At 44.3% G+C, this 22,514-nt stretch overlaps 2 protein-coding genes across 2 annotated transcripts; one reads left to right on the top strand and one right to left on the bottom strand.

Annotated features, from left to right (window-relative positions):
* Positions 1-5,049: 5,049 nt before the first annotated feature.
* Positions 5,050-16,483, top strand: ndrg1a (N-myc downstream regulated 1a). The gene is made up of 16 exons (XM_037474004.2): positions 5,050-5,202; positions 8,641-8,715; positions 9,296-9,331; positions 11,055-11,160; positions 11,422-11,542; positions 11,873-11,935; positions 12,035-12,095; positions 12,501-12,587; positions 12,732-12,788; positions 12,880-12,983; positions 13,099-13,155; positions 13,245-13,296; positions 13,723-13,770; positions 14,162-14,197; positions 14,530-14,581; positions 15,035-16,483. The coding sequence occupies exons 2-16, from the start codon at positions 8,659-8,661 to the stop codon at positions 15,292-15,294; spliced, it is 1,197 nt and encodes a 398-aa protein (XP_037329901.2). The 5' UTR covers positions 5,050-5,202; positions 8,641-8,658; the 3' UTR covers positions 15,295-16,483.
* A 117-nt stretch (positions 16,484-16,600) lies between these two features.
* On the bottom strand, positions 16,601-22,123 carry ccn4a (cellular communication network factor 4a). Its single transcript, XM_037474006.2, has 5 exons — positions 21,850-22,123; positions 19,362-19,650; positions 18,427-18,681; positions 17,337-17,530; positions 16,601-17,228 (listed from the first exon to the last, which is right to left on the bottom strand). The coding sequence occupies exons 1-5, from the start codon at positions 21,904-21,906 to the stop codon at positions 16,929-16,931; spliced, it is 1,095 nt and encodes a 364-aa protein (XP_037329903.2). The 5' UTR covers positions 21,907-22,123; the 3' UTR covers positions 16,601-16,928.
* Between the last annotated feature and the right edge of the window lie 391 nt (positions 22,124-22,514).

The following is a 22,514-nucleotide window of genomic DNA, read 5'->3' as shown; positions in this document are numbered from 1 at the left end:
CATAATGGAGTATTTTATGTTGGTTTTTTACTTTTTCTTTGGTAAAATATTTGAATCTTCTCCTACCTCATTCTTTTCACAAATGAAGTATTTACAACTGTTGTGGTATTCACTTTGTTCAGGCTCTGTAAATTGCTACAAAGTGAATCTAAAACTGTTAGATGTGCAGCAATTGAACCTGCAATCTATACACATGGATTCCTCTAAGAGAGTCTTTTAAATCTGCTTATATTATGTACAATATTTTGTTCACAGGATTTATGTTTAGCAAAATAGCAGACCTATCACTGTAGTCATATCAATCATACTTTACGACCTTATTCAGTTTATAGCATGTTTTATGACTTGTGTCAACAGTACTTTGACATCCTCAGGGTGCAAGGCACTGACCTTTGATTTACAACATTGATTGTAGGAATTATGCTATCTGCCTTTGAAAAGCATATTGTTCGCTCATTGTCACTATATGATTAATAAGCAAAAACTATTAACTGGATCTCCAAATAATCTATTAACTAACAACAACACAACAACAACAACACATATAGTAGGCGATGCCAAATCACAGAGCTCCACTCTTCACCAAAACAATCTTTGAGATAACTTTGCACTATGCACTCTTCGGGCTGTGCCGCATGGTTTAGCCTGTACTTTGTTAATCAATTGTTTTTGGCCGTGACTTAATATGTAACTTAGAGGACCCAGGGCCAGTCAAAGCATCCTTCACACACACACACATGCAGTCTCACCATTAACACCTGACCTCATGTCACTCCTCGGATAACCATTCAAAGAAGTAGTTACACATTGTGGGATGTACCCTAAAATGTTGCAAAGTGTTAAGTAAGCCAAAGTCAATCTTCCTTGCTTATTCCTAAAGTTTGTGACTCCTTGGGCCTCCCTCCTGGACCCTTAATGTTTCACTCAACTCTCCCTCATCCGCGTCATACCACCATCCTGTACAACAATTTCATCGAACCGGCCCTGTCCTCTAACTCATCACCCTAAACAGCTGTGTCTAGTGTTTATAGATAGACCCTGTTGTTCCACAGTTCATCAACTCATTTTCCTGTGTGGAAGACCAGGAAAAACACAGCCCCACCTGCGACACAGCAGGGGGCTCACAGTTTCCCCTCATCTGTACAGCCAGGAGAAGGGCTGTGATGGAACTTTTAAGTTCAGCTCGAGGCTCAAGTGACGCCGATCAACTTGGTAGGAACAGGAGCAAGTCGCGGGTTGAAAAGAAGATAAACACGCGTTATTATATTCGTACGTTTAAATTTAGCACGGTTAATGTCCCGTCTTCCTCGCCTCGCATTCATTTCCTCAGGAATCAAGACAGAGGCCGGTGAGGTGCAGCTTCCACTTTAGCAACCGGTCCAACTTTCATTATCTGCGCAGATCGACCTGCTGCTGCTAGAATGTGTTGCTCCGGCCAAACGGAAAAGCAGAGAAATGACTTTGAAGCTATTCAGGGTTTCTACATGCACTGAAAAAGAAAACAACACAACAGGTGTTTAGTTTTTCAGGCGCAACAGAACAACATGCTCGCTATGTTGCCAGTATGTAATAAAAATGTCATCTCATCAGCTCATCTATGGGCGATTCCTCGGTCTCACAAATGGCAAGCACGTGCACCGCTACAGTGTTTACACATGGTGCCGACTTGCTGCACTGGCTTTGCGTGAGTAATCACCACCGTGCATGTTTACTGTCGCCTAACATCGGTGTCGCAGGTAAATGATATAAGAGCTGTGAGCAGCGAAGGTGACCACGTGAGGATTATGTTACCGCGCCGTTTGTGCAGAATGCGCTCAGCCAGATTCATGCTGGTCATTCATTCAGTCACCACTCCCTTTGTACTGCAAAGCAGGATGGTTACTATTTCCCTTGGAATAGTGTCAAAGACATATTAAAGAATGTCACTTGACTTCATTGTTGATCATTATTTGTAATCAGTTAGACCGTGTGAATACACAAATAAGCACGCTTTAATTAATTACTAGTCATGTGCTTTTTCTTGTTTGTTTTTTTGGTAGAACAGGCAGAAGGTTGTTTGTGTAATTGGTAAAAAAAACAGTAATAATTACAGACTTGTTTGCCTCACTGCTTCAGGAATGTGTCAGCTGACTGTCCCTGAGCAAATGTGAGCGAGCTGTCGTCAAAACAAGTCAGGTTTGATATCTTTATGTCTTTATCGTGGCCGGCATGTTCCCCAGGACTATACCACCTGCGTTAGATGAGAGAAGGTATTCAGTGAAAGGACTCATGAGAGACATTTTGTCCGTTGCCCTGTGAGCTCACCGACCATCAAACATGTTTACAACATTAGTGTTTAATGGCGCCTGTTACACCTCGGTAAGCACAGCCTGCTTAGTCACTCAGTAACAACCCTATCTGCATCGAGAGAAGACGGGACAATCTTATCATAGCAGTCACTCCCCCCTTATAAAGATAATCAATAGTCAATATAGGTCACGCTGGGCAATATGTCCCTTTAGAAGACACCACCGCTGCTGGTGAAATCACTTTACAGCCAAATAAAAACACACAGGGTTTGTTTGTTAGTGGCCTATACCAAAGTGCCACAATAACATGCTGTATAAACGTATAAAATGTCTGGATGCTGGCTGTAAAAAGATATCTGTTTAACACGCGGCAGTGCTTTCCAATAATCATTATTTGAAAGTGGCATAAATAGATCAATTGGATGTGAAAGAAAATGCATATTTTATTAGTTGTCTTTAAATCAGGAAGAAACAACAGAGATATGTTTTCTACTTTCTTTCTGACTGTGACAGTAGATGAAAAGTTCAGCACCGTTGTTAAATGTAAGATTGAGGAGTTTTTTCGACAAATACGATATATAACGCGTTAAAAAATGAGCTTCCTATATGCCGCTTGGTGGATTGTGATATAAAGAGAGAGCTATTTGACAAAAAGGTTTGTCACGATTTACCGCTGACTTACTCAGGTCTGACCCTTCTGCATGTACTTCCCTATTCTCATCACCGTACATTAACCATTTGTTACGTGCCCTACGAAACATCTCCTGTCACGTGACTGTGAGCCTGTGACAAGCCTGTTGCGTCACTTTGGGTGTCAGAGGGTGCTTACCCTGGAGGAGGGGAGGACATAGACTCTCTGATGGGTGTGTGTATTGAAGAAAGGTGAGGGGCAAGCAGATGTCAGAGATGTCGGCCCATGACAGCGTTTTCATTACATGTACTTGGAACTTCACTGCTGCACATTCTGTCCGCTTTTTAGTATCAGCTCTGTTTGCCGTGTACATTGTGGTCATGCACCTAGAGTTCAAACACACTTCAACTGGGTGACCCCTGTCTGGCACAGAGGAGATACAGGGATCAGGAGTTTCAGCTATGCTGGGGATGCACCGTTTGGGCACACTGTTTTAAAAGGGAGAGGCGGAAGGAGAGGAGAAAAATAGAAAACAAGACAAACATACAGGACCCCAACTGCTGTATTATAACAAGATTTGAATATTGAAAAGTTATTCTTTTATTATCAGTTTACATGCCGCTATGCCACCAAATCTATAGATTTATTTGCCTTTACATAAAACTTAGCTACCAATAAACCATGACGGCATACATTCAATACAGGAATAAAGTAGGATTAAAATGGTAAGGAGTGGGAATCAAAGAGAACATAGTATTAAAGCGTTTGATTTAAGTAAAAGTCAAAAAGAGGCTGCAGAGCACCATGACGCAATGAAGACCTGCGCAGCTCTGGCTTCGTTCAACCAGGTGAAACTCCACTGGTTTTATCAGGTATTGAGAAACTCTTTTACCCACATGTGTCCAACTAAATCCCCCCCAGTTGGCAGCCCAAAGCTACCCGTGTTTCACAATGAGAACCGGTCAGAAGCACAAACCTGTTCACACAGACCCAAAAATGTCACAATGTAGTGATTCATATTCATCAGATCATTTTGACATCTATTGGGATTGTTGTGCAATGCACAAAGTGCCTGAGCATCGAATTAGCGCCGTGGTTATATTCCTCCCCTCAAACGCGCCTATTGTTCGATGTGTTCCTATCGTGGGCCTCACATTACAAGCCCACAGTGCGGCTATTGTATCTCGACGAGGACCGTTCACGCACTTGCTGCCAACACCAGCGTATAGGCAGATCCACAGTGCAACAGTCGCCGTCTTGCAGGTGTGGAAAATTCCACCGACAAACAACAGCTAACCGTCTTTTTTTGGAGTGGGGGGGGGGGGGGGGCATTGATTGTCACCCCTGAGGGAAAAGCAAACTCTGAGCAGACCATAGCGTGTGTTCTGTCAAGGAAAGGTGGCTTGATCTACGGCGAGGGAAGGGCTTCCCCTTTGTACAGACTTATCTTCTCTTGGCCTTAAATCAAGGTTGGCGGCATGGCTGCATTCCCAAGCACACGGCCCCAAACGGAGCAGCCTGAAAGCGGTTCAAACCCCTGTGAAACACGTCAGGTGGCCTAGATGGCCACGGTGTAGAAATATCATTATGACTTCTAGTCCTCGGTTATGGAGTGTGGGGGGGGGGGGGGGGGGGGGGGGGGGGGGGGGATTGTGGCTCGCCGTGGGCTACACTGATACAAAAGAGACAAACAGCCCAGCCAAGATTCCCCGTCACACCCTGGCAGCCCGTTCAGGAGAGAAGAAGCTTTGTTGAACCAAACAAATCACCACAAAATAACGATGATAAGTATCAGACGTGTCACAACAGAAACACTGCGGGTGTAGGTGTAACCAGTGTACTTCCAATTAAACTGTTTTGTCAGGTGCCATATCAAACAACAACTACCAAATTCACTATGGAAAAAAAAGAAAGAAAAAGAAATGCTGAAACATCGCTATCGCGAGTCCCTGCGGTCACGTGACGTCGCCGTCATCAGCTTCCTCGTCGTGCGTGGAACCGCTGGACGGAGTCAATCTGCCATCAATCCCACAGCTGCTGTTGCCCAATCGAGAGAAGCGGGGAAAGTGGGAGGGGCGAGGCTGCCCCCCCCACCTCCCCACCTCCTCCCACCCTCCACACCAGGGCTTTATAAAAATCCCTCAAACATCCGCCTTGAGCCGCACGTTGTAAACAAAGCAACACTTCTGCCTCTGCCTCAAGTTTTTTGTGGAGTTTTTTTGTTTTGGGAAGTTCCCATCTCCGGAGTGTTGATCTCAGGAAATTTGCGCACAAAATCCAGAGGTACGTTTCTGCTCCAAATGATGACCCTTTTTTTTTAGTGTTTTGTCTCTTCTTTTTTTGTGAGGGACTGTTCAGCAAGTGTGAGCACGTTGTTATTCCCGTTCCGCACAGCAACTCCACTGAAATGCAGTTTGTAAATATTTATGCTTTTTAGGTTTTAGGTGTGTCAATTGCATTTGTCGCATGTCTTTGGAAAAGGGGAAACGCAGGGAGTGAAACGTGTATTTCAGAAGTTGTGTAGATATTTTGCATATTAGGATTCACCCCCAAAAGTGCATTACTTTTTCAGTAGGAAATGTTGATATATTTATGAAGAGGCAAACACTAAAGTCCTACCCGTGCAGCTGTAAGAAATACCGTAGTAAGGTAAGGCACACTTGTGTGAGCAGGTGCAGGAACTCTCTTTTCAAACAGTGACACATGGAGGCGCGCATGCACAAAAGCAGGGACCAATATGCCAATATTATTGGCGCCATAATAGCATAAGAAATGGCCTCTGTGTACCCTGATAAAAAGGAAACGATCAGACATGCATGAGGGGATCGAGCTGAAGCCTAAACATGACAAATGTTTTTTTATTTACTGTAAGTATCTCTTCTATTAGTCATTGTCAAAACAATCTTGACTGTGTGACCCCCCTCCCCCCCACCCCCCTCAAACAAGCCTGACCCCCCCCCACTCTCCACCTTACTGTAGCAGTGGGGACACCCACGTTTCGATATCTTTTACAATCTGAAAATGTAGGTCTGTGACAGCTTAGTCGGGCCGGCCTGCTGCTGCCGTGCTGATATTTCAGAACCAGGGATTTGACAGATTAAGCGAGTTCCTAAAGATTAGGGAAGCAATCATTGTTTCTGCAGATGGAAGCCACAGGCTTGTGGATTTAAAACTATATGAAAGCAGGGTGGCCTTGATTCCGGCTCGCCAATATTGAGACTCGCTGTTCCAATCTAATCAGCACATACGCTTCTCTCCCAAACGAGTGCACTTCGCGCTTGGATGTTCTGGCTTAAAGCGACGTGTCGTATCTCTGGATTTACTGTGGCGAAACGAGCCTTAAAGTGTTATGTTGAGGCCTGCATTAGTGTTATTGTTTCACCCTAAACCTCAAGCCCCATTATCTCACTTCGAAGGGAAGACATTGGCTTTTCAACATGTCCGCTTCTCAGCAATGATCATATGACGGCTAATCCTTGGAGTTGTGGTTGTTTTCAATGCTTGGAAGAGTAATGGATTATCAATCCTCCGTAAGGGGCAAGTAGCCACCAAAGGCTTTTATAATAGTTGATGTTGTCATGGGGCTTCATTTGTATTTCCAAAAAAAAATGTCAGACTGAGTGAAAACCTACCAGCCAGTATTTTACAGAGAAGTATCTTTTTGTTGTTGTTGTTGTTGTTGTTTTGCTATGCAGCTGATCTTTGGCTACACATTGGATGCTTCCGAGCCTGTATCCTCCCCCCTGTTTCCTGTTCTTGATTGCGTAACAGTCTTCCTTCTGCCAGGCCAAAGCTGTGTCAGTGAATAGTTTCTTTGCTTCCCCACAGCCTGACATTTCCCACACAGACAAACACTCCCACACACATCCTATGACTATACATCACCACAAACGGACCCAGTTCAGTAAAGCCACTATGCAAGTAAGATTAGGGTTGACTTGGGTCACTGTTGTCAATGACACCAAACCATTTTTGGAGTGAATCCAGTTTAAAGAGGAAGCGCCGCCGCCCCCCCCCCCCCAGTGCATTTCATTCATTATATTTAGTTTGTTTGCATCTCACTGAACGACACTCAATCCTCCATCGTTTAAATCGTTGACTTGAATGCAGCACTCAAGCACTCAGTCTTTCGTCGTGTCGATCATTGCAAATCAATTTAGATTTAGGGTTGAACTAAAAACGCCTTCTCACGTGAAACCTTCGCTCTGCTACATTTGGAGCGGCTGATGTAAACAGCAGGCGACCTACTTGTCTCAGCTGGCTGCGCAGCCAGGTTCCCTCTGTGCGCCGCTAACAGGTGGCGCTGGTATTTGCAAATAGGCTTGAAAATAGGCTTAGAGGATTCCCTAATGTTGGTGCATGTGCTGAATCCCCCCCCCTCCACCCTCCCCTCCCCCCTCCACTGCCCTCAAACCCTCCATCTTCTAATCTGAAAGAGCCAGAGTAGTTTTATTTGTCAACTCCGTGAGCATGACATCTCTCACGTGGCTGTGGAATCTCATCGGGGGCGGATCTCTTGTCCTCTTCAACAAAGCGCCTGCAGTGCAATGGCGTCCACGTATCTGAATGTCTCGGCAACAAAATGAACCAGTTGTTTGAAACTCCTCTTCCTCTGTGCTATTGTGGGATCGGGCTGGCTCCGGTCTCTGTTCTCCCAGTCAGAGGAGTGTGTGTGTGTGTGTCCAAAGAGGTCGGACAGACAGCTGTGCAGTGAAAAACTTCTATAAGGCCGCCTTCCTATGACGGCCATGTTGCCGTCCTGGAGGTCAATTTTGTTTAGGTGTCCGCTGTGGATGTTTACAAAGACCGAGGGGCAGACGGACAGCACGGAGCCGATGGAACGAGTGAAAAGAGGAAACTTGGCAACTGCAAACAAGCAGAGGCCAAACAAAAAGGGACGCAATACTGAGAGCGAACTAGAGAGCCAGCAGAGGATGAAAGAAGAATATGCTTGTATCGATGGAAACAAGGGTGTGTGTGTGTGTGTGTGGGAGATGCAGAAGGGGGGGGGGGGCAGGCCCCTGGCTCTCAGGATCCATTGAACAAAGAGACCTTTTAACTGGCCCGTTTTATCTGCATGCAGAGCCTGAGCTTATTTTTCTTCATTCTCCTGCTACACGGCATCATGACAAGAGGCACAATCTGACGCCTTGATACACCCCCCCACCCCCCCCGCCCTTTGGCCTTTCTTTCTTTTTTTCTTCTTGATCTCATCTCTCAGAAAGCTGGACATTACTCAGATCTCCCGTTTCTTCTACCGCCCCCTACAAGACCATCCAGTTCTGTGTGTCGGTGCACAGGCGTGTCCCGTTGTGTAGGCTGCATGTCAGTGCAGATCACATGGCCAGTCTCTGCATGTTCCTTTTTTTTCTTTGTAGGAGTATGTGTACGTGAGTGCATGCAGGTAATCAGTAGTGTCATTTTACAAGCTTTGTGTAAAACACGCCCCAAAGCTCAAGGTACCTGTTGGCCTGCTATAAACCCCCAACCTTTGCTGCACCTTTTTTCTTTTGTTTTCTTTTTTTTAATTTTTTTAAGGAGGTTTGAGTAACATTATGACATAGCTCATTGAAAACAACACTCCTTTTGGGGAAGTTTGGGAAATAATATATAAATATTTTACGAATCCTTTTCCCCATCCAAAATGATCTGAAGCGTTTTCAGGCTCACACGCAGGTTGAACTGTCACTCACAAAGTTCTCTGATCTCTCTGACACCCAGGCTCTGCAGCTCTTTGAAATGGATGACATCCAAGTCGTTGAGTCCAAACCCCTGCTGGTTGACAGGGAACTGCCGGTAAGTATCCTCGACCGAGTAAAGAAGGAAAAAGGCTCTTTAGTAGTGACTCTAGACTCTGGTTGATTTGTACCTGGCAGAGTTCAATCAGATTTATTCATGCAAGAACATGGGCACTTTTTATACCACTTGTGTACCAAGCACTTTTGGTTCATGTATATGTAGCAGTTTATTATAAAATAGTGTTCCTCAATTAACCAAAATATGGGTAATGTATCACAGTAGTTAACAACTGCTAAATAAATGGGATTCAAACCATAATGTCTTGCTGTCAAAATTGGGATTGCTGCAAAATCTATTACATGATTTCGAATGTTGTTTACCAGATTAGACCAGGTCAGGTTTAGTCATTAATATGTTTCTTTGTTGCAGATGTTCTAATAGTGGTTTTTATGACCTTTTGTCCACAACTACAAAGTTGCGTGGGTGAAATTATGCCCACTGCCTCGTATGGCAGACGTCCTATGGATGTGAAAATACATTCAGTAACAGGATGCCGCCCTCGGTTTATTAGATTTTAGCATGTTAAAATGTAATTGCATTAGTTTCATGTTTTCATGACCCTGTTCTTTCCTCGCAGGGCTTGAGAGAGGCTGTGCTGCAGCTTGTCATCAAGGTATGTTTGCAGATTCAAGAAATGAGGTTCCTACTCGTTAACCAAGCTTTATTGTTTGAAGACTCAAACTACTGATTGTGCAGTACATACTCAGTTTTATTCTTTGTTCATTAACAGAACTTTATTGAATGATAAAAATAAGTACTCTTCCACATCAACATCTGCTGTGATTTAATCAGGACTGAAATCTTATTGGACCCCCGCTAACTCAGTCGGGTACTGATGGTGATGAGATGCACTTTGGACAGAAAGCTACATTGCATCAACCCTTTTCCATTGCCTGCCCAGCACATTGACGCACACATTAGGTTTGTAGGTGGTACTCCAGCCCCCCCCTTCCCCCCCCTCCCGTCAGAAAAGATGTACAGGAAGTTGCTCATCTTTAAGACACAGCTTAAAACCATCAAACTATCACTTTGGTGTGTTACTGACGGTTTTAGATTCAACGTCTGGTGATGTGGGATTGGTTGAAGGGGACTATATTGCGGGTTTACACCTGACAACTTGACGCACATGTTGTGTTGCAGGATTATTTTGCCTGTGCAGCGCCTGTAGAGTGGGGAGGAGGGTGGAGCGAGGCGGGGTGAATCCTTAAGATGTTTATTTGTCCACTAAATAGGTTATATGCCTCCGTGGATGTGTTCCTGGGTGGTCACAACCCAATAGGGGAATCTTGGAGACTAATTGGTCGGCCACAAAACCGCATTGCAAAAGTCAAATTTGTCTTATTTTGTAATGTAATCCTTGTACACACAAATCTTTATCTATCTAAAAACATTACATAGATATTAGCCTATTAAATCACTGACTGATGCTCTTAGTGGCCTTTGCTGCGGTTAAATTTTAATTGGAAGTTCCTCAGTTTATTTTTGGAAATGTTTCCCCGAGTGTCTCCACATCCAATTCATCCGCCATGTTTCCCCACTGATCACACACTCGTATGGACTCATCAACACGCCAATGCCCCTCTGTCTGACATTGGTTGATCCAATTTAGGGATCTCCATCTAGAGTTAGGTTGTTTTGACCAGACTGAAAGGCGTCATGGGAGCCCGAGAGCTTAGGCCAACTTGGGCAGGGAGTGGGGGGGGGGGGGGGGGGGGGTTGTTTTATAAAGCTCTCGGAGCAGGGCTCAATCCCTCAAGACGCTTACAAACGTTTGGATCTATAGCTCAGGGAGCCACTGCATCCACACCTTGTCAGTGGCGAGCAGGGCTTTACAACCGCAGAAATGGTTCTGGAGGACTCTGACGTGGAAATGATCGTTGCTGAGATTGAAGTCACTGTGAGTGGGGAAAGGCTTCGATGAAATGTTTGTGCTGAGTAGTCTCCGGTGCGTTGATGGGATTATGTTTCCTGCTGGAGTCGTCCAACAAGCGTCCAGGCGGAATAGAGAATGGGTTTAGATGTCTCATATTTGGCTTCTTTTAGGAAGCGATTGGATTTAAAATGGTTTGGGGGTGTTGTAGTTTGCTTGATGACTTGAAAGGAAAAAAAACATTACATTTTGATAGCATAGCAAGAATAAGTTTAAAATAAATGAGACATTTGCAGCATGTGTCACTGAACATTTAGTTCTTGTGTTGTTAATTTGGTCATATATTTTCTCATCTTTATAGTTTTAAGCTGAATCTCTTTTATATGTTCTTGTAATACTTGTAATGTTACATTTATATTTATTCACAAATTTTATGTCAAGTTTATTTATTTCTCTGCATCTGTAGGAGACCGATGTGGAGACTCCTTTTGGAAGGATCCACTGTACAATGAAGGGGGTCCCAAAGGGGGACCGACCAGTCATCTTGACCTTCCATGACATCGGACTGAACCGTGAGCCTTGCAACTTGCTCTACTCAATCTATGAGAAACCGCTGTTGTTATGCCTAAAGCCTTGGGTGTTTTTTTTATAGATTATGCCCCATGTAGGGCAGTATTTGGTTCACCCAGATAACTTCATTACAGTATCTAGAACCCTTATTGATGGTGTCACATATTGTAAGATGACCAGGCACAGCATCTGCATGTCGTGCGAAACAGAACATGCACTTATTCTTACCGGTAGTAACAAGTAGTCCATATTCACCTTCCCAGACAAAACCTGCTGGGACACGCTCTTCAACCATGAGGACATGTCTGAGATCATGCAGCACTTTGCCGTGTGCCACGTTGACGCCCCCGGGCAGCATGAGGGAGCAAACACCTTTTCCACTGGGTGAGCCAGACAAACAAGCAGTCAAACACACACATCCACACGCACGCACACACACGCACCTAATGCATGACAAGCTGGCGGCGACGCTTTACTCAACGGGTAAATCACTGCGGATGAACATAAGACGACCTAATTTGACAAATGTATTGCAGGGATGGGGGTTTATCTCACTGGGCCTAATCTCTGCTTTGATGGTGGGACTTTGCTTCATGTTAATGATACTTAAACTCAACGATGATATGAAAATGGCTGATATGAACAATATAGACTAAAGGGTTATTGGGAATTTGTTAACCATTGACCTGTAACAATATTCCATTTGTTTTCTAGATACGAGTACCCTTCTATGGACCAACTGCCTGAGACGCTCCCGCTGGTGTTGAAGCACTTTGGGTAAGTTGAGCTGCATTTCTTACACTTTCTCTTCACACTTAAATTCAGGATATTTTCTAACCTGTTGTTCTAACAGTATCCGTGTCTGTCTGACAACAGGCTGAAGAGTGTTCTAGGAATAGGCATCGGCGCCGGGTCCTACATTCTGACCAGGTTCGCTGTAAGTTTGTTCCTTCCATAACACTTAATGATTGTCTTCATGCTGATTTTGGCAATGTGATGCTGCCCATTGCTTGAGCCTGCTGAGCCATGAAAGGCTCCGGAATGTTCCAGCTCCAAACTAACATCGTGCACACTGGGATGTCTCCCTCTGTTGACACAAGGAGGACAGAGACACAACTTTTAACTCCTTGCTACTCCTTGCTGCTCCTTCTCTGTAAATGCATGAAGTGTCCATCCCAGGACAAAGTATCTGCATCCAAAATATCGTATGCAACATTTTCAAATTGCCCGAAACATTGGCAGCATAAACACTGAGCTCCCTTTTTGGGCCCGTATTTGGCCCAATGCAGAATTGTGTGTTAAAGTAATAACTCACCAGTATTATTTTGTGTACATTTTTTAGCTTGACTTCCCGGACATGGTAGAGGGACTGATGCTCATAAACATCAACCCATGTGCTGAGGGATGGATGGACTGGGCTGCACACAAGGTAACGCGCACTAATAGCTCAAAAGTATAAAGACTGAAACGTTGCCAGAAGCGAATTGAAAAGTGAGGAATTTGGACTGACAGCCAACGTAAATACAAACCCTGATTAAGTGTTTTAAATGACTGAATGAATGTCCTGATTCAGATCAGTGGCTGGACCCATGCCATGCCTGACATGATCATCACCCACCTCTTTGGAAAGGTACATTCACTTTATTTTTGTTTTAGGGAAAGTGTGACAATTTCTTATGGTATCTGCGATTTTAAAACAGTTTTTTTTTTTTTTGCCTCAGGAGGAGATCAACCACAACCATGACCTGATCGGAACATACCGTCACCACATCACAAATGATATGAACCAGTTTAACCTGCATCTGTTCATCAAGTCCTACGAGAGGTAAATTAAATGAGTCCATGTCGGTGGACAAACTAAGCTGCAACAAGTTTAAGAATTCAAGCTCCTATTCACAGAAATGGGAGGATTATCCGTAACTTTAGTCCTGTGTTTACAGTCGGAGGGATCTGGAAATCGAGAGGCCGATCCCTGGAGGCATCTTCAGAACCCTCAAGTAAGTCCTCATCATTCAAACCACAGTGTTGAACTGAATAATGCTATTGTCCCGTGCCGATTCGTCACGTGTTGCTCTGCGTCATGCAGGTGCCCTTCGCTGCTGGTGGTTGGCGACACCTCTCCTGCTGTGGAGGCCGTGGTGAGTAGAGGCGCAATCTCTGCCGTTTAAAAACAAACCTCCGATGCTAATGAGTCTATTTCCCACCACCATTAACCCAGACAACTTGTCCAGGTTATGTGTTTTTTTTTTTTTTTTCCCGTTCCCTCCAGTCAAAGCCCAAGATGTAAGATTAAATGCTGAAGGGCAACTGTAGAACTCCACTTGGGAAAACAACAAAGCTGTAAAAGAAATCCAGTTATACAACAGTACTTTTTAATCTGTTGTTTAATGTTGATGTAGAAGGACTTTTTGGAGTGTTATTGCTTTCAGCTCAAGGAGGCGCCCTAAATGTATGAGCCACAAGTTAAACACGAAACCTTATTTTAAGTTAGTTTTCAAAACTGCAAATTATGATTACCAATTTAGTAAACTACTTGTCTGAATAGTTGTGTTTTGTACTCCTAGGTTGAGTGCAACACCAAGCTGGACCCAACAAAGACTACCCTGCTAAAGGTACGCAGACCCGTATCGCCGCCGCCGTCACGCGTACCCACTCAAATTCTAACCGCCATGACGGAAATGCATCGGCTGATTAGATTCCAGGGGTTCAGCATTTACCTGGTGACACATTAGCCAGGGGCAGGAAAGCTGAACGTGTGCTCAGAGGCGACGTGCGTGGCGTATCCCCTCTGCTGAACTGACCTACTGACCCCCCCACCCCCGGCGACCTTTTACGATCCACGGCTCAAAGCAAATAGCCGCTACAGCTAAAATGGGCCCCTGAATGGGACATGTCGAGTGTTATGAGGGGGAGGGGGGGGGGGGGGGGGTGTACTGGTGGTCGTCCTCTGCTGTGCAAATGTACAACACGCTTATGATCTCTTTTGTGTTCCTCTCTCTCCAGATGGCGGACTGTGGAGGCATGCCTCAGGTTGACCAGGTGCGCATGTCTGTGTGATGAGGTGAAGCGTTGCAAAAAGCACCGTTCAATGTGGTAGAAGCGGGCCGGGCGGGGCTGGATAATCGCCCGCAGAAGGGTCAGGTGGGCCGGCGGGATAACGTAAGACGGTTTCACTTAAGAGCATTACCAAGTGGCTAAAATGAACAACGCTTGTCGGGTTGTAATCCTGCGCCCCACCTGCTCATGGCGTCTGTCCGGTCCGAGCCCCTAGGCAGTGAGCCGCTGCACGAGAGATTCGGTTTGTCAATGTTTTTGTAAGCAAGCGAGATGATTAATGACAGGAGGACCCTGCTTTTCTTCCCCCTCCACAGCCAGCCAAACTGACAGAAGCGTTCAAGTACTTCATTCAGGGCATGGGATACAGTAAGTATTCACGACATGGTGTTTTCATTAATAAATGACTCGTGTTATCACTTCAACCTGCGGTCAAGTCCAGATGTTTGTTCTGCTACAGAGGTAGAGGGGAAGAAGTAACCTGACTAAAAGTAGCACCACTTGAGTTCAAATTTGGCGTTCAAAACTAAATAAAAAAAGGACAAATGATCAAATCATATGATGGTAGTTATGAATTACTGATACATAAAATATTATTGTTTGAAGTCAAACTGATTCTAGTTATTTTATATACGGTTTGGTGATTTGTATTTTCTACAAAATCTAATCTGCAGAGGAACTGCTCAGAATCTTGGGACGGTTACACCACTTCCCTCTGGGAAATACTCAAATTTAAAAGATTTTCCATGGAAAAGTCATATTGTGGCACTATAATAATCTTTATTGGAAGCTTGACGTGACTGAATCGTCCTGTGCCCTCAGTGCCCTCTGCCAGCATGACCCGCCTGGTCCGCTCCCGCACGGCCTCCGGCTCCAGCGTCGCCTCCTTCGAGGGGAACCGCTCCCGCTCTCACACACACGAGGGGAACCGCTCTCGCTCTCACACCAACGAGGGCAACCGCAGCCGCAGCCAGACGACGGAGAACCAGCGCGGCCGCTCGCACACGGGCGGCTCCATGGACGGCACGGCCAACAGCGGCGTGGACCAAGCCGTGCCCAAGTCGACCGAGGTGTCCTGTTAAGTGAACCGCTCGGGGTTCCTTTCGGATTTCGCTGCGCTGCCTCTAGTTCGACACACACACACACACTTACGGCCCTCTGCGCGCACACACACACAGCGATGTGGAAAGGTGCAGTAAGATGGCATTCCCAGTAATTTAGAAAAGTAGGCTATTCAGTGCAGGTGAGATGCGCCGATTTTAAGATGGAATTGCTTTTGAGTGGGAGGTCGGGGGTTAACTGTGTGCTCGTTTTGCTCCTTGGTTGTGTGTGTGTAGTTAGGAGCACGGCAGCATCTTGGGCCACCAGAGTAGAGAATGTTGGAGAAAGTTGTGGCAAAGAGTACACCAGCTTGTACATGTATCTCATGCTTATTAAAAATGTTAAAATTTCCATTTCTGCATTCCCGCATCCCATTTTTACCAAATTGACACAGCTGTCTCTAATATAGCTGACTGTAAATGACTTGTGTTCTCACTGTAATTGTTTAATCATTTGTTTTTTATTTTACATGTTTGAAATGTTGTCGTTTGCACGTGGGAGCAGAATTATAGAATATGGAGGCACTTGATTGATTAAAAGATTTTCTCACAAACTGTAATGGACCTTTGAAAATCAAAGGACACACATCACATATTTCATTTTTATACTACAAATAATTGTGTTCCACAATGCAAATATATCATTTTCACAAACATTTTTTTTGTTACACAATGATACGACTATTCATACTCTTAAAAAGAATAACATGATTCTTTTTAGTACATTCCAATAAGGCTGTTTGCTTTGTCATGAATATAAAAAAAACAATTCCAACGCTTTTTACATTGTATGCTTTATTAATGAATCATGTTTTGAGATATAAATGTTTTTTTTCCCTTTATGACAATTCAATGCAACTAAGCACAATGGAACAAAGGTGTGCCATAGAAATGTTATATTTTTATTTTATTTTTAGATGGGATGCTCCTACTTGCTTGTGGATTTTTGGGTGAGTGACATGATGGTTCCACATTAACATGAGTAAAACCATAGAACTTACCCGACACCGGCTCCCGTATTTAGCCATATTTACCTTTGGAGAACACACATACACAGCTTTGTAAAAGTGGGACGTACAACCGTCTAATGCTCTAGAAAAGCATTGAAGTGACATAACAGTTTGTATTTATTTAAAAAAAAGCACAATAAAAAACAAAACATGTAACTGAACTTTCCTGATTTTGTGATTTGATATTTGGACATCTTGTCCTAAAATAGGCTTTGTCTTTGTCCCCCTCGGTCAACTTGTGTCTCACCAACATTTCTTATTAAAATCTTTCATTTCTAAACTTAAGGCGTACTCTAGATAACTTCCTTTATCTAAGTAGACTTGTGAGTTTGAAGATCTCAAAAGCGCATCAAGATCATTGCATGTTATTTCATATGCAAAAAGATAAATAAATTAAGCCTTCACTATCTCACGCACTCACGGGCAGAATACGTTAGCGTTTGCAAAGCAGTGCGGAGTCCAATCTGGAAACACACATATTGTTCATATTTACCAATTTTTTCTAATAGAAAAAAAAGTCAGAAAATGTGTTTTACATAATCATACACATCATTGCGCAACGGAAAGAAGCACAGATCCTCCCACAGGAAGCGGGACTGCCGCCTGTTAGTTCACGACTTCCGGGTAACCATAGTAACTCTCCAGCCCGGCGAAGATGTCGTTGGGGTTTCTGCAGCTGAGGTTGCAGAAGCAGGCCTGGACCCACAGCATCTTCCAGGTGAACGCTGAGCCGTTGGGACACTCAAACTCTACGTCGATTGTTTTGGACTTGTAGGGGATGCAGCAGCGCTCGTCCGTGCACACGCCGCAGTATTTGGGCCTGTACTGCTTCCTGCTGGTGCAGCCAGAGATGGTGAGGTTCAAGGCCACTGCTTCCCTGTAAATGTTCAGGCACTTCTTTCCCGGCTGATGGAGAAAAGTAGCAAGAAGGGTTGTTGAGTCCGGGAAGCTATTTAACACCCAATCCAACGTTATTGTTTAAACGCTCGAGATATTACACACAACCACAACTACCTTGATGTGTTTGGTGATGTCCACTTCGCAGGGCCGCAGGTTGCACAGGCGAGACTCTTTGACCAGCTCACACTGCTCGTTGGCATTGGAGACCCTCAGGGACACGCCGCGACCACAGCTCTTTGAGCAGGGGCTCCATGAGGTAGTCTGGGTAATGCAGTTCTTGTGCCAGCTCCTGGTCTCCGCCGGGGAAGCTGCAAGTGAGGCCAATTGATCATGTCTACAAACTGCTAATCGCTTAGTTGCTATACAGCAGATACCTCTCAGTTCTCTTTTAGGATTTTCTTTTGGAAAGAGATTTCGAGAAATATCTGCCCATTAATGACGGTGTTCATATTTGTAATATTTGACCAAGAGAAGCAGAGGAAACTTCTATTCCCTTTGTTTTTAATGTAGGTAATCTGGACCTGATCCATATCCTTACCCTAAACAAAGATATCATATTTCACATTCACCCTCCGCTGAACTGCTGCAATAATAGAACACTTGACATAACTGGGTGAGGGCTTCAACAGGAAAGGGTTGGTCCGTCCCTCTACACACACACACACACACACCCAAACCTCATGATCCTCCTGGACTGCAAGCTGTACTCACATAACTGCGGATGCTTGCACTGCCAATTTAAAACCCAGCTCTATTTAAAAGCTACGTATTCATCCACATCACAACAACATATTTTTTCAGAAATATCCTAGTTGAAAAGGTATGAAGTCAATTTTGAATTCTTTGCACCTGAACATATTCAGAGATTCTCATCTACAATCCCAGATCCAGATCCCAGTTCTTTGAAAGGCCTCCTGAAACTAAAGTTGCATAACGATGCTTAAAAAGCAATGACAATATACTTTTTAAACCACTCTACTAACTTTACCTACTTTGTGTTTTCTCTTACTTTACATCAAGCTTTGCGTTCGATTTAGCTTGCTTCAATGTTTTCACACGAAATTGTGAATTGTGATACATTATATTGTGCTGGAATTAAATGAAGGGGTTTGGCATAGAAATTGGGAATTTTAAAAGAGGAGACTTTGCAAACTAAAGCCCAGCTTCGCCCTCCTTGTGCGTCCGTACATCCGAGGTGTCTTACCCTCTACGGCGTGTCGCGCCGCCGTCTTGCGCCCTCTTTTGGGTTCATCGCAGATCCATCGCTCGCAGCATTGACCCCTGACTTTGACCCGCCGTGGGTTTTGACACCACACCCTCGGAGGCTGAGACTCGGTGCACAGCGCCACGCAGCCGATTGCTCCGTCCACACACACGCACTGGTACTTACAACTGGGCTTGAAACTCTGCCCGTTACGGTAAATCACCCCATCGTGCTCGCAGCCGGTTCCCCCCAAATCTGGCAGAGAGAAATGACAAGCAGTCACATATTATACAGCTGTGTAACGCATTCTCCAAAACCTTTGAACTATATTCATTTCATGGCATTTGTGATCCAAATAGTTGAATGAATGAATGAACACAAAAAGGTAAACATGTTATAAGATAAGTTACTTTGTGGTTTCACACTTTCTGTTGCAGGCCAATATCACAATAAAAGTATGTTATAGTGAGTATGTTATAATGTATAACCCAACAGTCTCTATGGTAATGTGGTGAATGAAATTACATTTAGCACCACATTTGGGGCCAGCGATACTAAAAATGCTTTAGCATGTTAGCCAGTTGGATATAATCTCCTGTGTGTAAACATCTCCAAAACATATTGATATGATGTAAACAGGTCCCTTCCACATGTGGTTTGAAACACAAACCACTTCACATTTGTGGTCATGCAACTATTTTAAGCGGTTTCATCCAGCAGGGTATCCCATTGAAAGCAGCCAACAGAGATTCATATTTGCTGTCATACAACTATGGACTACAAAAACTGAGACACAAACAGGGAAGTTACACGCCTACAGTCTTGTTACTTGAAATCTGCAGTGAGGTGTTGCCCGTGTACCTAAAATAAACTAGAACCTTTTGTGACTAACTGGTTTGTTTGTTTTGTCGTTTTTTCCGGTGAGTGACACTTACATGCACACACTCCTTTTTCGTACCTAGGCTTGTCCGCGCTGTAGTCACAGTACAGTCCCTTGTGGTAGTCGCACGTGTCGGCCTCGTTGCACGCCTCGCCCACCTGCCGGGCGCAGGCCTTGCAGCATTCACACCCGTCGATGAAGAGGCTGACGCCCGGCGGGCAGCTCGGGGCCACCTGGGGGCAATCGCAGGGCCACTTGCAGATCTCTGTGCGGTTGTACGGCTCCGCGTCCGGGGGCGTCGCCGCTGTCGCAGGCGGCATGGCAGTGGAATTCTGGGAGTGGGCCTGCAGAGGAAAGTGGGAGAAACCGAGCTTGTAAAACAACAACTTAAAAAAAAAAAAAAGATTGCAGTTTGGATAGTCAGTTTCACTCAAATATAATTGTTTATATTCATCACATAATCCCTGTACACTATCACAAAAAAGATATTCAAGTTAATGTGACGTGGCAATAGTCCTTATATCCTTAATCCTGAATTGTTTCCAACAAGTGCTTCTGTTCCACTGCCTGCGTGGGCCTGCTAACATCATGCTGTGGAATAAATCAACTAAGCCTGTACAAACAATCTCAATCCCCAGACAGTCTCATTAAAGCACTATAATAGTAAAATATTGTTTGTACTCAACACAATCCGCAACTGCTGAGCTGTCGAAAATCCTGCCAATGAAACGTAATCACCCCTCGAGTTTTTGACTCTTACAAGCTGCTTTGTAAAGCTCACAGTGAACCACATGCAGTTCCCACTCACTGAAACAGGCCATAAGAGCCTCATTAACAAGCTAGAAATGGGAGGTTAGTTTTGGACACTGGTTTCACGAGTCTCAGCAAAAAGAACTGTGTCTATTTTTCCCGTCGCACAAACACAACCACAACCACACACACATATAATCCCCAATTCTTTGTGAAGAAACATTTTTAATAATCATAGGTTTACCGGATGTCACACAACCCAGATCTAGTTCTCTGCATTTCAGAGGAATTATGGTGAAATCAATAACTGTGTACAGCCCTAAAGCAGATGAATGAGTTGTGCCACTAAGCCATTCTTCAGAAGAGTTGATTCAGCCAACAGTTATCGGGCTAATTAACAGAGAAGGATGGAGAAAATGCTGTCAATCACGCTAACAAAGACAGAGTTGAATATGCAAATTTAGAAAACATGTGATAAGCCTAATGAACCTAATTAAATTCTGCACAATTTCATTTTAAAATTGAATCTTCTTCAGGGACAGGGTGGAATAACAGAGCACTAAATGAGTTAGAGAATCAGAGATTTGACAGAACACAACCCTTCAATATCATTAGTAGAGTTAAATGAACTCTTTGATAGAATTGAAATGTAACTGTACAGTGTCACAGTTCTTGGTATCAGGCTTAACGCCATGTAATATGGCGCAAGGATTGGTGAGGGTGCGCCAGGAACCACAGGGTTGTTGGTTTGAACCCTGGCTTCATGGTCCATGTCAACGTGTCCCTGAGCAATGCACCTAACCCTGAATTGCTCCCTGAGCTAAATTGTAAACATCATGTGTTGCAACTTAAGTTGCTTCTGATAAAAGCATCAGCTAAATGACGTTGTATTCAACACTGAGCAGATTTATTTTGATAAGTATTCTATCACTGACTGATCATATAAACACAAGCTTAGAGTTCAAATTGAATCTCACAGAGTCGAACTCTCTGAAATTTGCTGTGTACTGTGGTGATGGCCATTTAATGATAATGATAAGTAAAAAGGACTGTTAACCCTTCTTTCTCTGCTGATTTCCTCTGTTTTATCCTGTCGGAGCAGGTTTAAAAAAACGTTTTAAAGCAATGTTTCCTAATTTGCATTGTTTGCTTATCATCTGAAAAGATACCATCCCATATGAAATCATCTATTTTCCAGCTTGCTTTTTAGTTACAGTCATACAAAATAACGTACAAAATGGCTTCGAAACGGAGAAGAAAGAAAACGACTGTTTTATCATGTAATAAATCAGTTTTTACTTCTTTTACCAGCATCCAACGACTGATGCACATAACGTGGGACTGTTAAAAACATGAATGAAGCCGTTGAATAAAGTTGTTACCTATACAACCACGAGGGGGCGCCAACACTAAACAAAACGGCCGGTGAAGCTGCAGTGTGGCCTCTGCCAGCATCTCCAGTTAAACAAACCCTCCTCACAAACGACATACAACATTATAGGTTTAAGTCAGTCGGCCCATTCCATCAATCTGTTGGTGTCACATGTATTTGTTCTCTTTTAAATTATTTATAATAAATAGAATACATTTAAACTGTCAAAAGTAAATGAAACTTATTGTGAAGGATATATGCTATCATGGCAAGTTTACAGCCACTGACTCTGGTCTATGAAATGGACACCACAGAGAGGTGCGTTTTCTGAATGATGCCAACCTCACACCTCCTCACACTCCTGGATGGGAGCTCAGTAAAAAAACAAAACAAATCAAATCAAATCTGTCCTCCGTCCCACCTGTTGAATCCCGGCTGCGGTTAGAATCCACACCAGCAGCCAACTCATCACTGGCATCGACTCCTGAACTAGTCCCGTCCCAAACGCACGAGCCGCCGCTCTCCGCAGGTGAGCTTCATCCTCCTCGTGCCGTCGCCGTGTCAGCTCCGCGCGCGCCTCCGTCTGCGGCCGCACCGGGGCCCGCCAGCCTGTATAAGCGCGCGCTATGACGTAAGGTCTGAGAGGACGAGCCCCGCGGACGTCCGACGTGGGACGGTTTCTTCTCTTTCCCTCCGCTCCACTTTCACCCGATCCTCCTCCTCCTCTTCCTCCTCCTCTTCTTCTTCTTCCTCCTCCTCTGCACGGACAGCTGCGGTGGTTTAAGGGCGTTTCTGGAACCCCAAATACACCGAGGGCCTGGAAGAGGTCCCCATGCACGTGCTCCTCACACCTAAACTAAAATCATTTTTTACATCTCAACATTATTTAGCTCACATACTCATCTGAGACCATTCATAAAGCATGAGTTATGTCCCCTGCACACATATTATTTATAAAAAGCCCATAAATATACTCCACAGGTGGCCTACTTCCTACCAGCTGCACCTATTGTAAGGATGGGTCCGTGTCTGGTGTGCAAATGTTCACTTTGAATAAAGGATCTCATCTATCTCAAAGTCTGCTTC

The sequence above is a fragment of the Pungitius pungitius genome, chromosome 17 (assembly GCF_949316345.1).
Source record: "Pungitius pungitius chromosome 17, fPunPun2.1, whole genome shotgun sequence".
Lineage (NCBI taxonomy): Eukaryota > Metazoa > Chordata > Actinopteri > Perciformes > Gasterosteidae > Pungitius > Pungitius pungitius.
The sequence above is the reverse complement of the archived record's forward strand: the minus strand, read 5'-3'. Positions and strand labels throughout refer to the sequence as shown.